General features: G+C 37.8%; 1 protein-coding gene across 1 annotated transcript in view; it reads left to right on the forward strand.

The window, feature by feature from the left end:
• Positions 1 to 1,210: 1,210 nt before the first annotated feature.
• The window catches only part of PCP4 (Purkinje cell protein 4), an 86,956-nt gene continuing 74,015 nt past the window's right edge, over positions 1,211 to 14,151 (forward strand). Inside the window, exon 1 of the mRNA XM_070751784.1 lies at positions 1,211 to 1,392. Within this exon, the coding sequence (XP_070607885.1) occupies positions 1,384 to 1,392 (9 nt within the window). The 5' untranslated portion in view covers positions 1,211 to 1,383. The remainder of the gene's footprint in view (positions 1,393 to 14,151) is intronic.

Genomic DNA, 14,151 nt, shown 5'->3' on the forward strand with positions numbered 1-14,151 from the left:
TGTTTCGTGACTGCTTTACTGACTTTGACTTTTTGTGTGCTGATTTTTCCCTGCTTTGAAACTAAACCAGAGCAAAGTGTGTTTCACTTTGTGAAAGAAGAAGGACTTTGAATTGCCTCACAGCTGCAAGCTAAGTATCACAGGACTGATAAGGGACTTGTATAAATTACCAGTTTGTTTGGAGACGAGTGCTCTTTGCTATACCAAAAGAGGGCTTAGTTTAAGTGAATTTTCATTATAAAGAACATTGTTTTGAATTTTCAAATGTGTGTATGTCTGAAATTTGTACCTGTGAATTTTTGGGAGGATTCTACCAGAGAGCCCGACAGAACAGTTCGTTCATTCATTCATTCATTTATTCATTTTATTTATAGGCCGCCCTTTTCCTCATGGACTCGGTGTGGCTTACAAAGGTAATATTGAAAGAATATCTCAAAATATTTAGAGCTGTTTTACAAGTATTTCAGTCTTCAATCTGAAAAGTTATAGAAGAAATCAATATTTTGGTGACAAATGTTCAATTTTTCCAAACTCTATTGGGGATTATTATTTTCCTAATCTGGTGCTACCCCCATGACTTATTCCAGACAATCAGAGAACTGAAAGGAGGAATCCAGCAAATTTAAGTGGAATCCAGATACCCCAGCTGTCAGAGACTTGACAACTGCTCAAGCATGTGAAATGCTAATTCTAAGTCTTTTTCTGGTAATATAATTGATCACTGTGTGTGTTTGTGTGTTGTGCTTGGAAACAGTGCAGTTGATTCCCACCCCCACCACCCCCACCCTGGTTTGGCTCTGGCTCTAGGTATTTATTTTAGCAAGCAGATAAACTTCCAGTCAGGTTTTTTTCCTCTCAGTTTCCAGTCCAGGATTTCTATTCAAAATCTTCACATGCATGTTTTCTTTATATGAAGTGAAGGGATGTCTCACCAGCTGCAGCTTGCAGATGTTCAAGGCACAGGAATTTCTCTCGGGGGAAAAAACATGTAAATCTTGCGATATATTTTGGTATGAGTTCTAATGAATTGGGTAACATACTCCCTTCTATGATTCTCATGGATATGATTTGTATCAGTGAATAATAAAGAGACTTCATTGTCTACCTTCTCAAATTTGACATCTGTGTTGTATGCCGGATTCTTTCTTTTTCATCTTTTGAAGAATGCAATTCTTATTCTTACCACAGGGTGGCCCTTTGAGCCCTCTAATACACGCCAGGGGCTTCAGCAGGTAAGAGCTCCTTATTGGTTTATTCAAAACATGATGCTTCCAAGCAACCCTTTTAAAGAGAAAAGCTAGAAACAGTACAGAGAGCTTGTAGCCCAGCAGCTCTGCCTTCAGGAAGTGAAGATCTGCAAACTCTCATTTCAAATTCATCATCATGAGTGAGGTGAGTGAAGAAATCCTTTCATTTTAGGAGATGGGGAGAGACAGAGAAATGGATAGCTGATGAGGCATGAATTTGCCATGTGGCTAAATTCAGAAAAAGGTTGAGTTGCCTTAGTATGAGAAGAACGTATTGTCTGAAACTATTGTTAGAGTATGCGTGTATCTTACTTTTCTGACAATGGGTTATGTACAGCTACTTAATTTAATATGCACCGATTTAAAATCAGTAAGTAATCTTCACTAGTACATTAATCCTATACCAGTTTAACTATGAACAAACCCAATGAAATGCCATAGAACTTTCTCTAAGCAGATATGAATCAATGAGAAACTTAATTAAATAGTCTTAGGAACTTTTGCCAACTCTGAAGCATCAATTCTGCAATTTATTCACTGGGTGGAAAAAACCTTTTGTTTTTTGTTTTTAGGAAATACTTTAATGACAGCTCTCTAGATATGTATCATGTGCTGAGGATATAAAAGAATGTATTTCAGTTCTTGTTCTGCATCGTTAAAAAGTCAGATCAGGTTTCTGGTGTACAAAAGTTAGATAGAAATCAGAGTGATTTGGGACAGATCCAAAATCATCCTGTTTCTTGCTGTTTATTTCTCACTGCTTTTCCACTGCCTACCTTATATTGCTTTCCAATGGTAGAGTATCAGTAGCAATTGTGTTTTTAATATACAGAAAATTGGGGCTGCTTCTATGTATCCATCTTAGTGAAATGATTTTCTAGTATTAAGGCAGCCGTAACTATCCCTTGATTGAAAATGTCATGATAGCTCTACTAACAGAGTAATATTTCTCCCATCTCATTGCCTACGTCTTATTAGACAGATGTTTCCATTATAAAGATCTTTTTGGGCAAAAGCCTAACTTTTTTTCCACTTCACAAAATCAAACTGCCTTGAATAGTGTATATGCAGAAGCAGATGTTGTTATTGGATAAGGTGATCTATTATTTGAAGAATACCTACCATATTGTCTAAAAGGGAGGGGTAGAATCAATAGTTATGGGAAAGAAATATTGCTTTTTTAATAGGCATAACCTGATACTTTTTATGGAGCTCTGGCAGCATATCCATCCCAGGGGACAGAGCTGCCCTAGGACCGGGGGAATTCCTTTCCTGGGTCTCCACAGGCAGCCTGAGTGTATAGTTAAGAGAATCATATGATTGGATGGTTCAGTTTTGGACATTTATGCGTACAGCTGAATAAATAAACTTGAAACAGTCAGTGTTTTAGTTTAATTACATTAAAATGTCTTTTCTTATATGTAGCAAATTAAATGGTTAATTGATCAGGCTACATGCCCTTTTTGTTATAAGTTTAAAAAAAGTTTATTTTAAATCCATATTTGATTTCTCCTGTCTGTCCACAGTTATAATCTGATTTTGTTCCTGGTGCCACCAACTGTTCATAAAATTGTCATTCACAGTACAACATACATTTAGTTCAATTCATATAAAATCTTTCTCCTCTTCAGTTCAGTATAAACTGGAATTTCTCACACACCAAAAATAACTGTGTAGCAAAAATAATAAACTTAGATTGCTAAACTTAGATTGCTAAACTTAGGCTCTATCAGCCACAGGAAAATCTAAGCTAAAAACCATTAAACTCTGCCAGTCATTCAACATAATTTAAAGACTGAATCAGTATTTACAAATATTTTGTGTCAATGATATGTTTACATTATCCTATAATATAGATATTTTGAAATCCAAAGTTGTTGTAATTCTGAAAAAGTTGTACAAAAAATCAATTAGAATATAAAACCACATCTTTTATTCAAAGAGGAGAAGAAACCAATGTGAAAGATAAATAATGCTTTTTTAAAATAAAAATAAACAAAAACAGTTTTAGAGAGAATTACAATTATTTGAGCTTTCTGTTTGGGTGGTGCATTTGATAGAATATTAATTTGGTGAACTGAGCTTTACAAATTTTTATCTCCAAGCGTAAGGAGATGAAACCTGACATACTTTAATGGATCTGGTAGTTCAAATATGTCTAGGAAAATATTGCCTCCAAATACTGCTGAAAGAGAATGAACCAAAGGAAGACATTTCATAGTAGAGGTGTTTATACTTCCAAGAAAATCTAGGATTTTTTCATCTTCTCAGTTCATTTATTTCATTGCATTCAATTATTTTTCTAATTTGATTTTTTTTTAATGATAGGGATAAATGTTGCTAGTCTTTTATGGTTATAGAAAAAAATGAATAGCAGAGTAACATATTCCTTATTCTGATCTTACCTTTTTAGTCAATTAATTTGATGTGTATTCTTTTATTTGTAAAAGGTTTCTTTGAAATTTGATCTAACAGTATGATTATAAGACATTTAAAGGACAAGATATATGCAGTTGGGTGGCTGTCCATGAAATCAGAACTTATTCTTTTTAATACTGTATTAACTATATAAATATACATATCATATGCATACACACCGTTTTTCAATGTATTAGAATTTTTCAAAGTATCTATACAGTCCAGTGAGCTTTCTGTATATCTATCAATATCTATCGATAGCTGTATATCCACCTTTCACTGCTTGCTTTTGCATATTCAGCATGGAATCCTAAACATAAGCCAAGGTAACATAGGGATAGAGTTAAGACTTCTGGCTCAGTTCCATTGACTTCCTATGTTTTGACTTTATGCATAGCTTAACACTTCCATCAGCCTCTTTGCACCATAAGAAAGATAAATGTGGTGGAAACTAGGAAAAAAATAAATGAATGCATTTTTAGTCTTTGGATTAAACATATATAAAATGAAAAAAGCCAGACCGTCAAAACAATTCTATTTTCATAATCACTGAATTTAACTTAAACTTCAATTTAAACCTCAAATTAGTTTTGAAAAAAAAAAAGCCAGCAGAAAAAGATATAATAGTATCTTACAATATATTGACTCCATTTTAAAATGCATTTTAAGATGAACACATCTCTTCCCAATACAATCCTGGGCCTTGAAAGCCTAGAACTACGACGCCTAAAACACGATTTGAGTATTACCCACAAGATCATATGCTGCAACGTCCTACCAGTCAATGACTACTTCAGCTTCAACCGCAATAACACAAGAGCACGCAACAGATTCAAACTTAATACGAACCGCACCAAACTTGACTGTAAAAAATATGATTTCAACAATCGAGTTATCGAAGCGTGGAACTCATTACCGGACTCAATTGTTTCAACCCCTAACCCCCAACACTTCTCCCTTAGACTCTCCACGATTGACCTCTCCAGGTTCCTAAGAGGCCAGTAAGGGGCGTAAATAAGTGCACCGGAGTGCCTTTCGTCCCCTGTCCAATTATCTTTCCTTTCCTTCACCTATTTTATATATTCTCTTCCTTTCATATATCCTCTCCTATAAGTTCACTTTCACCCTCTTTTATATTATCACATGTCTATTTTTCTTCCTATGTATTTTTATTTTGGACAAATGAATAAATAAAATCAAATAAATAAAATAAATAAACAATACAGGAACCCTCTAAAGTCAACAGGGGTCCATCTAAAGCTAAACACAGGCCAATTAGTTAAGAACAAATTGTGATGCCCAAATTGTGAGTGGGATAACTTTCCTGACTGCATCACTTAGTGAATGGATCCCCATAAGCGCAGACAAGCTGTCCGGCTCTTTACTGCCTTGGATGTATAGCTAGCTATAATTAGGACAAATGGGGTACTTACCAGTTTGATAAAGAATTCTGCAGCTGACATAAGGTGGGTGGGGTGGGGTGAGAGAAGGGAAGCAAAGAAAGATCACTTAATAATTTGAGCTGACATCCCTTTATTAGATGGGTGGGAACCTGCCAGTTGACGAAAGGGAGCAAAAGATATCTTAAAGTTGTCACTTTGCCTACGCTTTAACTCAGGACAGGTTGAGGATTTGTTACCCTCCAAGTTTTGCTGATAGAACTATTTAAAAAGACAAGTAACCACATATATTTTCCTAACTGCTTCAAGTATAGCTACATCAGCATAGTCATGAAATATCACTCCATTAATGGAGAAAGCAGGTTGTAGAGAGAGGTTAGATACCTTTGGGCAGCTCATTATTTCTATTGATGTGATAATTATAGTTGCAAAGACTAATGCAGTTGACAAGGGTGTTAAAGAGAAAATGTCTACCTGGTTGAGGTGAGAATAACTCACTAGTCCTGATAATACTGCTACATTGACATAAGGATAATTAAAATCAACCCCAAAACAAATATTTGCAAAAATAGTCTGGTTTTAAAAATTACCTTGAAAATCTCCATTAACTTTGGACCTCATTGCCTCATTGAGATTCAGTTTCTTTGCTTCTGACAATAATGTAATGTGATTCTTGTTGTCTATGGACTTTTCTGAACCTTTTGATAAATATCTAATGCTAATGCTATTTTATATTGGTAGGCAAAATCCAACCCCTTCTAGTCTGATGTTTTCTCCCTCTGCAGCATTTGGAAAAATACTGTGCTTTTTCTAGAGTTCTCCTAAAGCAATTCCTCCATAAACCTTTGTAAATTTATCATGATTTGAAGGTTGGAGACAAGGTAAAACAAAATCACCAACAGTGTGTGAAAAGCCAGCAGCTTAAGTTCTTAACCTTTTATAATAAAAGTTTCTGAACAAGCTTAATTATAAGGATTAACAGCATAAGGCTTCCCAGAGTTTATGCTGGCAATAAAAACTGTGAACATTGCTTAGAGTCCTTTGTTAGAGCTTAGAAAGAAATCTTATTTCTGTTGCTAGTTAGCCTCCTCGAAGCTCATGATTGAATTTGCATCCTCTGATCAAGTTAAATCGTGCTTTATTTATTTATTAAACTTATGTGCTGCCCGTCTTATCGATAAGGCAACTCTTTTATTAATGTAACCATGAAGAGTTCATTTATCAAACTACATTAATAAACCGTGCTTTATAAACTTAGAATGTTCACATAACATGCTATGGGAAAGCCAAATAAATCATGTTAAGGCTTAGTGCTTAGTGAACAAGTGTAGGAAAGAGAGACCAGGGAAGTAGCAGGTGCAGAGCTGATTTTGAGCCATTAGGAAGCCTTTTTAGTGACATATAGAATAGAATAGAATATAGTAGAGTAGAGTAGAATAGAATAGAATAGAATAGAATTTTATTGGCCAAGTATGATTGGACACACAAGGAATTTGTCTTGGTGAATATGCTCTCAGCGTACGTAAAAGAAAAAGATACATTTGTCAAGAATCATGTGGTACAACACTTAATGATTGTCACAGGGGTCAAATAAGCAATGAAGAAACAAACAATATTAATAAAAATCTTAGGATACAAGCAACAAGTTACAATCATACAGTCCTTAGTGGGAGGAAAAGGATGATAGGAATGATGAGAGAAAAAAAACTAGTAGAAATAGAAGTGCAGATTTAGTAAAAAGTCTGACAGTGTTGAGGGAATTATTTGTTTAGTAGAGTGATGGCGTTCGGAGAAAAAACTGTTCTTGTGTCTAGTTGTCTTGGTGTGCAGTGCTCTGTAGCGATGATTTGAGGGCAGGAGTTGAAACAGTTTGTGTCCAGGATGCGAGGGGTCAGTAAATATTTTCACAGCCCTCTTTTTGACTCGTGCAGTATACAGGTCCTAAATGGACGGCAGGTTGGCAGCAATTGTTTTTTCTGCAGTTCTGATTATCCTCTGAAGTCTGTGTCGGTCTTGTGTGAATGCTTTAATCTTCCCTTCATTCAACAATCAGGTGATTTTTAAATAGGCAAAATATAGTAGACAAAGCAATATTTTTAATTAGCTCAAATTCTACGCAAATTATCCAACTTGTTAACTTCTTTCCATCCTTTCTTTTTTTAAAAAGAAATCTCTCAATCTCCATTTGCTCCCACCCAAGTCCTAGTGAATGTTCCTATTTTATAACAGCACAGTTTTGGATATATGATTTATTTCTGACAACTTCTTTTTCCTGGAAACAAACCAAAGAATCCAATGTTGCTATGCTTGCAATTTGCAAGCAAGGGAATATTGACCTTTTTTAAAAAAACAGCTCTTGTATTCATTATTCATCAGTGATTAAAGATGAAAGGGGGAAAGGAAAAAGAGATGAATAAATCTATTAGTAAGGCAAATATCTCTATGACTGATCTTAAGTACATGTTTTCCAAAAATCTAATACTGTATTACTTATAGATTTTGCATCTCATAGATTTTGCATAAGGCTAACAATCTCACGGAGATGGAAAGCCAAATTTGGTTCTTTATTTAAGGCATGGAATGTTGGTTCATTATTTTTTTTAAAAAAATTGATAAGCAGAACTTTCTTGGAACAGACTTGTAGAATGAACCATACTTTCGTACAGTTCAAAGGCAGGAATTCATTCATATGGAATTTTCTTCTCCTGTTTTGATACCTATACTGTACTTGACCAATTTTATTTTCAAGATATTGGCCCAGAGACTGAATCGGATCAGATGCAACAAGGCCTATGCCACTAGCTTCAATGACCTATAGAATAACAGAGTTGGAAGAGACCTTGGGGGTCTTCTAATGCAACACCCTGCTGAGGCAGGAAACCCTACACCACTTCAGACAAATGGTTGTCCAATATGTTTTTTAAAACTTTAAAAAGCGTTGGAACATTCACAACTTCTGGAGGCAAGTTGGTCCACTGATTAATTGTTCTAACTGTCTGGAAATTTCTCCTTGGTTCTAAATTACTTCCTCAGGTAACTAGCATCCAAGCCATAAAGTGCTTTTAACTTCTGGTCCCTTGTTTGCTGGCCTTCTTTTGCAATTAAAAGTGTTGGTCTTGACCTATAAAGCCCTTCATGGCATCAGACCAGAATATCTCCGGGATCACCTTCTGCCGCACGAATCCCAGTGACCGATTAGGTCCCACAGTGTTGGCCTTCTCCGGGTCCCATCGACTAAACAATGTCGTTTGGCGGGTCCCAGAGGAAGAGCCTTCTCTGTAGCGGCCCCAACCCTCTGGAACCAGCTCCCCCCTGAGATTAGAACTGCCCCCACCCTCCTTGCCTTCCGCAAACTCCTTAAAACCCACCTCTGCCGTCAGGCATGGGGGAACTGAAATATCTTCCCCAGACCTATACTGTTTATGTATGGTATGTTGTGTGCATGTTTTTTTAAAACTATGGGTTTTTAGCTTTCTAATTATTGAATTTGTATTATATATTGTTTTCTGTTACTGTTGTGAGCCGCCCCGAGTCTGCGGAGAGGGACGGCATACAAATTTAATAAATAAATAAATAAATATTGTAAAAGAAGTGTGCCAAAACTTACTGGTTAGGCTACTGTTTGTTTGTTTGTTTGTTTGTTTGTTTGTTTGTTTGTTTGTTTGTTTAATTTAGTTTGTCAAACATGTATGAAATAACAGGTATAATTATAAACATGGACATGAGCCCATGAAATGAGTACAAATAAATGGGGACAGTAGGACAGGGGTGGTAGGCACACTGGTGCGCTTATGCACGCCCTTACAGACCTCTTAGGAATGGTGCAAGGTACACAGTAGATAGTTTAAGGTTGAAGCTATGAGAGTTTGAGGAAGTAACAATGGAGTCAGGTAAAGCATTCCAGGGGTTGAACACACTGTTGCTGAAGTCGTATTTTCTGCAATTGAGTTTGGAGTGGTTTACCTTGAGTTTGTATCAATTGTTTGCCCTTGTGTTATTATGGCTGAAGCTGAAGAAGTTGGCAGGTAAGACGTTGTAGCAGATAATTTTGTGTACTATGCTTAGGTCAAATCGCAGGCAGCATAGTTCTAGGTTGTCCAGGTCCAAAATTTCAAGCCTGGTGGCACAAGGTATTCTATTGTGGGTAAAGGAATGGTGTGCTCTTCTTGTGAAATACCTCTGGACCCACTCGATCGTATTAATGTCCAATATATGGTATAGATTCTTCTCTTTCTCCTCCTTCATTACCAATGCTATCTCCATCCCCTTCTCTCCCTCTCCTCTTTTTGAAGTCCATCCATCTTCAAACTGCTACCACTAGGAAAGGCTTCTAGATGAATGCCTGTAATAGATGATCCAAAGATGTTCTGATTAATTTAGCAGATAATTTGCCTACCATGCAGCCCAATTCCTGAGCAATTCTCTGGGGAGCTTTTAAAACTTTATACAATGTTTTGGTGTCTCTACTTCAAGGAAAATTGCTGGGACAGCTTTTCATGTGGGCTTTTGGAAGTCCTTCAGAGATACAGACCATGTTCCACTATGAAAACAGATGCTGGAAGATTGTGGCCCACTAAATCTTGTGATGGTTGAGTTGAAAGTCTTTGAGAAAATACATTTTACTACTTAGCAGAATAACAGAGTTGGAAGGGACCTTGGAGGTCTTCTAGTCTAATCCCCTGCTCAAGCAGAGATACCACACCATTTCAGACCAATGGTGGTCCAGTTTCTTCTGAAGAGCCTCCAGTGATGGAGCACCCACAACTTCTAGAGGCAAGCCATTCCACTGGTTAATTGTTCTTGCTGCCAGGAAATTTCTCCTTACTTCTAGGTTGGATCATTCTTAAAGAGAATAATAGAGTTGGAAGAGACCTTGGGAGTCTTCTACTCCAGATGCTGCTCAAGCAAGAAACCTACACCATTTCAGACAAATGGCTGTCCAACTTCTTTTAAAAACTTCCAGTGTTGGAGTACTCACAACTTCTGGTGGCAAGCTGTTCCATTGATTAATTATCCTATTAGGAAATCTGTCCTAAGTTCCAGGTTGGTTCTCTCCTACATTAGTTTCCAACCATTGCTTCTCATCTTGCCTTCAGGTGCTTTGGAGAATAGATTGAGCCCCTCTTCAAATATTGGAATACTGCTATCATGTCAACTCTTCTTTTCATTAAACTAATAGACATATCCAATTCCTGCAAATGTTATTCTTATATTTTAGCCTCTAGTCCCCTGATCCTCTTTGTTACTCTTCTCTGCCCTCTTTCTAGAGTCTCAACATCTCTTTTTTTTAATCTTATGGCGACCAAAACCAGATGCTGTATTTCAAGTGTGGCTTTACTAAGGCATTTATAAAGTGTTAGTTAACACTTCACGTGATCTTGATGCTATCCTTCTATCTTTTTAAATTTAATTTTATTTATTTTGTCAAGCATATATATAATTTCAGAAAAAGTATAGACATGATCATGAATACATAGAATGTATCAACATGGTTATGAGCAGGCAAGGGTTCCCTGTCACCGGCGCTACTGGTGCACTACCGGTGACCGGTGCGGGCGTGGGTGCATGCCCGTGTGAGATTTGGCTTCTGTGCAAACCAAATTTTGCGTGAGGATGTTCTCACGTGAGATTTTGTCCATTTTCGCCGATTTCTTTGCTTCCGCGCATACTACCACCCTATAGAGTGGCCCGTACTGCCTGGAACCCATTGCTGGTTATGAGTACATGAGATGACTGATGCTGCTCAATCATGCTATTCTGCATTCTACAAAACAGTATGGCAAAGAGAGTCAGGGCATCATCATTGGGCCAGAAGCTTTTTCCACTGCTAGTGAAGCAAGCCTCTGAGAATATGGTACCTTCCTCACGCTGCTGCCCTCCAGACACTTCAGAATTTACGCACCTTGTCCTTAGCTAGCAAGCTCATTTGTAATGCTAGGGATGTTGGAAATTGTATTGTAACACGCTTGGAGGGAACAGTCTTTGGGAGCTGTTCTACAGCAACTGCTTGCTGAAAACATTCAGAAAATTAGACAATATATCAAGCAAGTTATGTACATTTCAATTTATTTCCTATATGCTACCCTTCCCCCTCTTCTTACTCTCCCTGATTTTATTGATATTAAATGCATTTGAGCAAATTCTGACATACTGAAGGGATGAATCTATTGGTCTTACTCCTATTCTTCTGGCTTATAAGAATGCTCTGAAAGTCTATACATAATAAATTGGCTAAGATCCAGACTATTAACATCATGAATACATGGAAGCTTATACACGCAGATGGTGCTTAAAATAAAAGTGACCCCATTTGTGAAAGATGCTGTAATTTTATCATGCCTGGGGGCATTCAAGTTTTGTTGCCCTGAATATCCAGCAGTCACCTAGGTAACAAGGGATGCATTTGTAATGTTTTACAGTTTACAAAATTGCCATCCCTATTCCTCCTACAAACTTTGAATATAATGTAGTCTTAGAGTTCTTCTGTCACATAAGAAATAATCCACTAGGTACTTTTGCACAAAATATTCAATCTATTTCATTCAATGAAGAGAAATCATTTTTAAAAAAAGGAAAAGAGGGTTGAAGCAGGGTGGTATTCAAAAGCATGAGGTAAGTTCTACCTTAAACTGACATATATCCACTCAGGAGGGATGTTGCTTTCCTTATCCCTATGCCAGTGATGGAGAACCTTTATTTCCTTGGGTGCAGAAAGAGCATATGCGTGCACTATCACACATACGCGAGTGCCCACACCCATAATTCAATGCCTGGGGAGGGCGAAAACTGCTTCCCCCATTCCCCCAGAGGCCCTCTGGAGGCCGGAAGCAGCCTGTTTCCCAATTTCTGGTGGGCCCAATTGGCTCATGTTTTGCCCTCCCCAGGCTTCAAAGGCTTCCCTGGAGCCAGGGGGAGGGTAAAAATGTCCTCCCCCACCCCTTGGAGGCTCTCTGGAAGCCAAAAACGCCCTCTCGGAGCCTCAGTGTGAGCCAAAAATCAGCTGGCCAGTACACACATGCACGTTGGAGCTGAGCTAGGGCAATGGCTCAAGTGCCAGCAGACATGGCTTGCATGCCACCTGTGGCACCCACGCCATAGGTTCGCCATCACTGTCCTATGCTTTTGGTGTTGCACCTCTTCTAGCAGCATTGAATGATACAGGCAGTCCTCAAGTTACAACCACAATTGAGCCCAGAATTTATGTTGCTAAGTGAAACATTTGTTAAGTGAGTTTGCCCCACTTTACGATTTTTATGCCATGGTTCTTAAGTGAATCGTTGCATTTGTTAACCTAATAACATGATTGTTAAGCGAATCTGGCTTCCCTATTGACTTTGCTTGTCAGAATGGGAATCTCATGACCTTCGGACACTGCAACAGTCATAAATATGAGCCACTTGCCAAGCATCTGAATTTTGATCTGGAGACCTAGGGATGTTGCAAAAGTGTGAGTGTGAAAAACTGTAATAAGTCACTTTTTAAAGTGTCATTGTAACTTTGAACAGTCATTAAATGAACTATTGTAAGTTGAGGACTACCTATATTTTACTGTTTGGGAGATTCTCTTTTGGGAAGGGCCTTTCCCTTTCAGCCCCTCCCCTTCTACCAATCAGAGCACTGAGCATAAAGGGGGAGGGTCTGACTTCAGAACCTGTCTTTCATAGGCTGATGAGTCTGTCTCTCCTTCCAGGCCTCACTGGGCCATCTCCCAGGTTAAAATAATGGGAAATGAAAAAACTATAGAAGACATCATAGCAGAAACAAGAGCTGTGATTGTATTGCTTAACTCGCCTTTGCAAATCAAGATAACTGACACTGACAAGCTGCGGATAAAAGTAGAGAGTAGTGGGCCTTTGACCACTGCAATCTTCTTGCAACAATCTATTTCAGTGAGCTAACTTTAGTTACAACAATGCAGCAGCCAAACGATAGATTTTCATTCTGATCTGGAGTTCTATGAAGTTTTTCCTAAATGCCACTAAACAATGAAAGGCAAATGCTCTGTGCAATTACACTCTTTTTATATCCCTGCAGTAGCAGAAAAGCAGATTTAAACTGCAGCCTTCCTCCCACCTTACATAAGGACTTTCTGGTGCCATAAGGTCTGCAACCCCATCTCTATCTCCCATCCCTTTAGCTATCTTCAGCACAAATGAAGGAGGACTGTCAGTGGAATAGAGAGCTTAGGTGACATGCACTCATCAGGCTGTAATACCTGGTGGTGACAACAATCTCTCTGAGTTGGTTGCAACTCTTGATATTTTTGAAACAAAGATGTTTATTTTATTTTATTTATTTTATTTATTTATTTATTTATTAAACAAATAAATGTGCAATAGGGTTGATATTCCTGGAGGCATCTGTAATATGGTAAATGATTTAGCTTTACTAGATACTGGTAAATGGTCACAGCAATGGAAACTGCAGTTTAATGTTTCCAAATGTAAAATAATGTACTTGGGGAAAAGGAATCCTCAATCTGAGTATTGTATTGGCAGTTCTGTGTTAGCAAAAACTTCAGAAGAAAAGGATTTAGGGGTAGTGATTTCTGACAATCTCAAAATGGGTGAACAGTGCAGTCATGCGGTAGGGAAAGCAAGTAGGATGCTTGGCTGCATAGCTAGAGGTATAACAAGCAGGAAGAGGGAGATTATGATCCCGCTATATAGAGTGCTGGTGAGACCACATTTGGAATACTGTGTTCAGTTCTGGAGACCTCACCTATAAAAAGATATTGACAAAATTGAACGGGTCCAAAGACGGGCTACAAGAATGGTGGAAGGTCTTAAGCATAAAACGTATCAGGAAAGACATTAAGAAGGAAAAGGGGGGACATGATCAAAACATTTAAATATGTTAAAGGGTTAAGTAAGGTCCAGGAGGGAAGTGTTTTTAATAGGAAAGTGAACACAAGAACAAGGGGACACAATCTGAAGTTAGTTAGGGGAAAGATCAAAAGCAACATGAGAAAATATTATTTTACTGAAAGAGTAGTAGATCCTTGGAACAAACTTCCAGCAGACGTGGTAGATAAATCCACAGTAACTGAATTTAAACATGCCTATAATAAACATATATCCATCCTA

Source organism: Erythrolamprus reginae, chromosome 4 (genome assembly GCF_031021105.1).
Source record: "Erythrolamprus reginae isolate rEryReg1 chromosome 4, rEryReg1.hap1, whole genome shotgun sequence".
Classification (NCBI taxonomy): domain Eukaryota; kingdom Metazoa; phylum Chordata; class Lepidosauria; order Squamata; family Dipsadidae; genus Erythrolamprus; species Erythrolamprus reginae.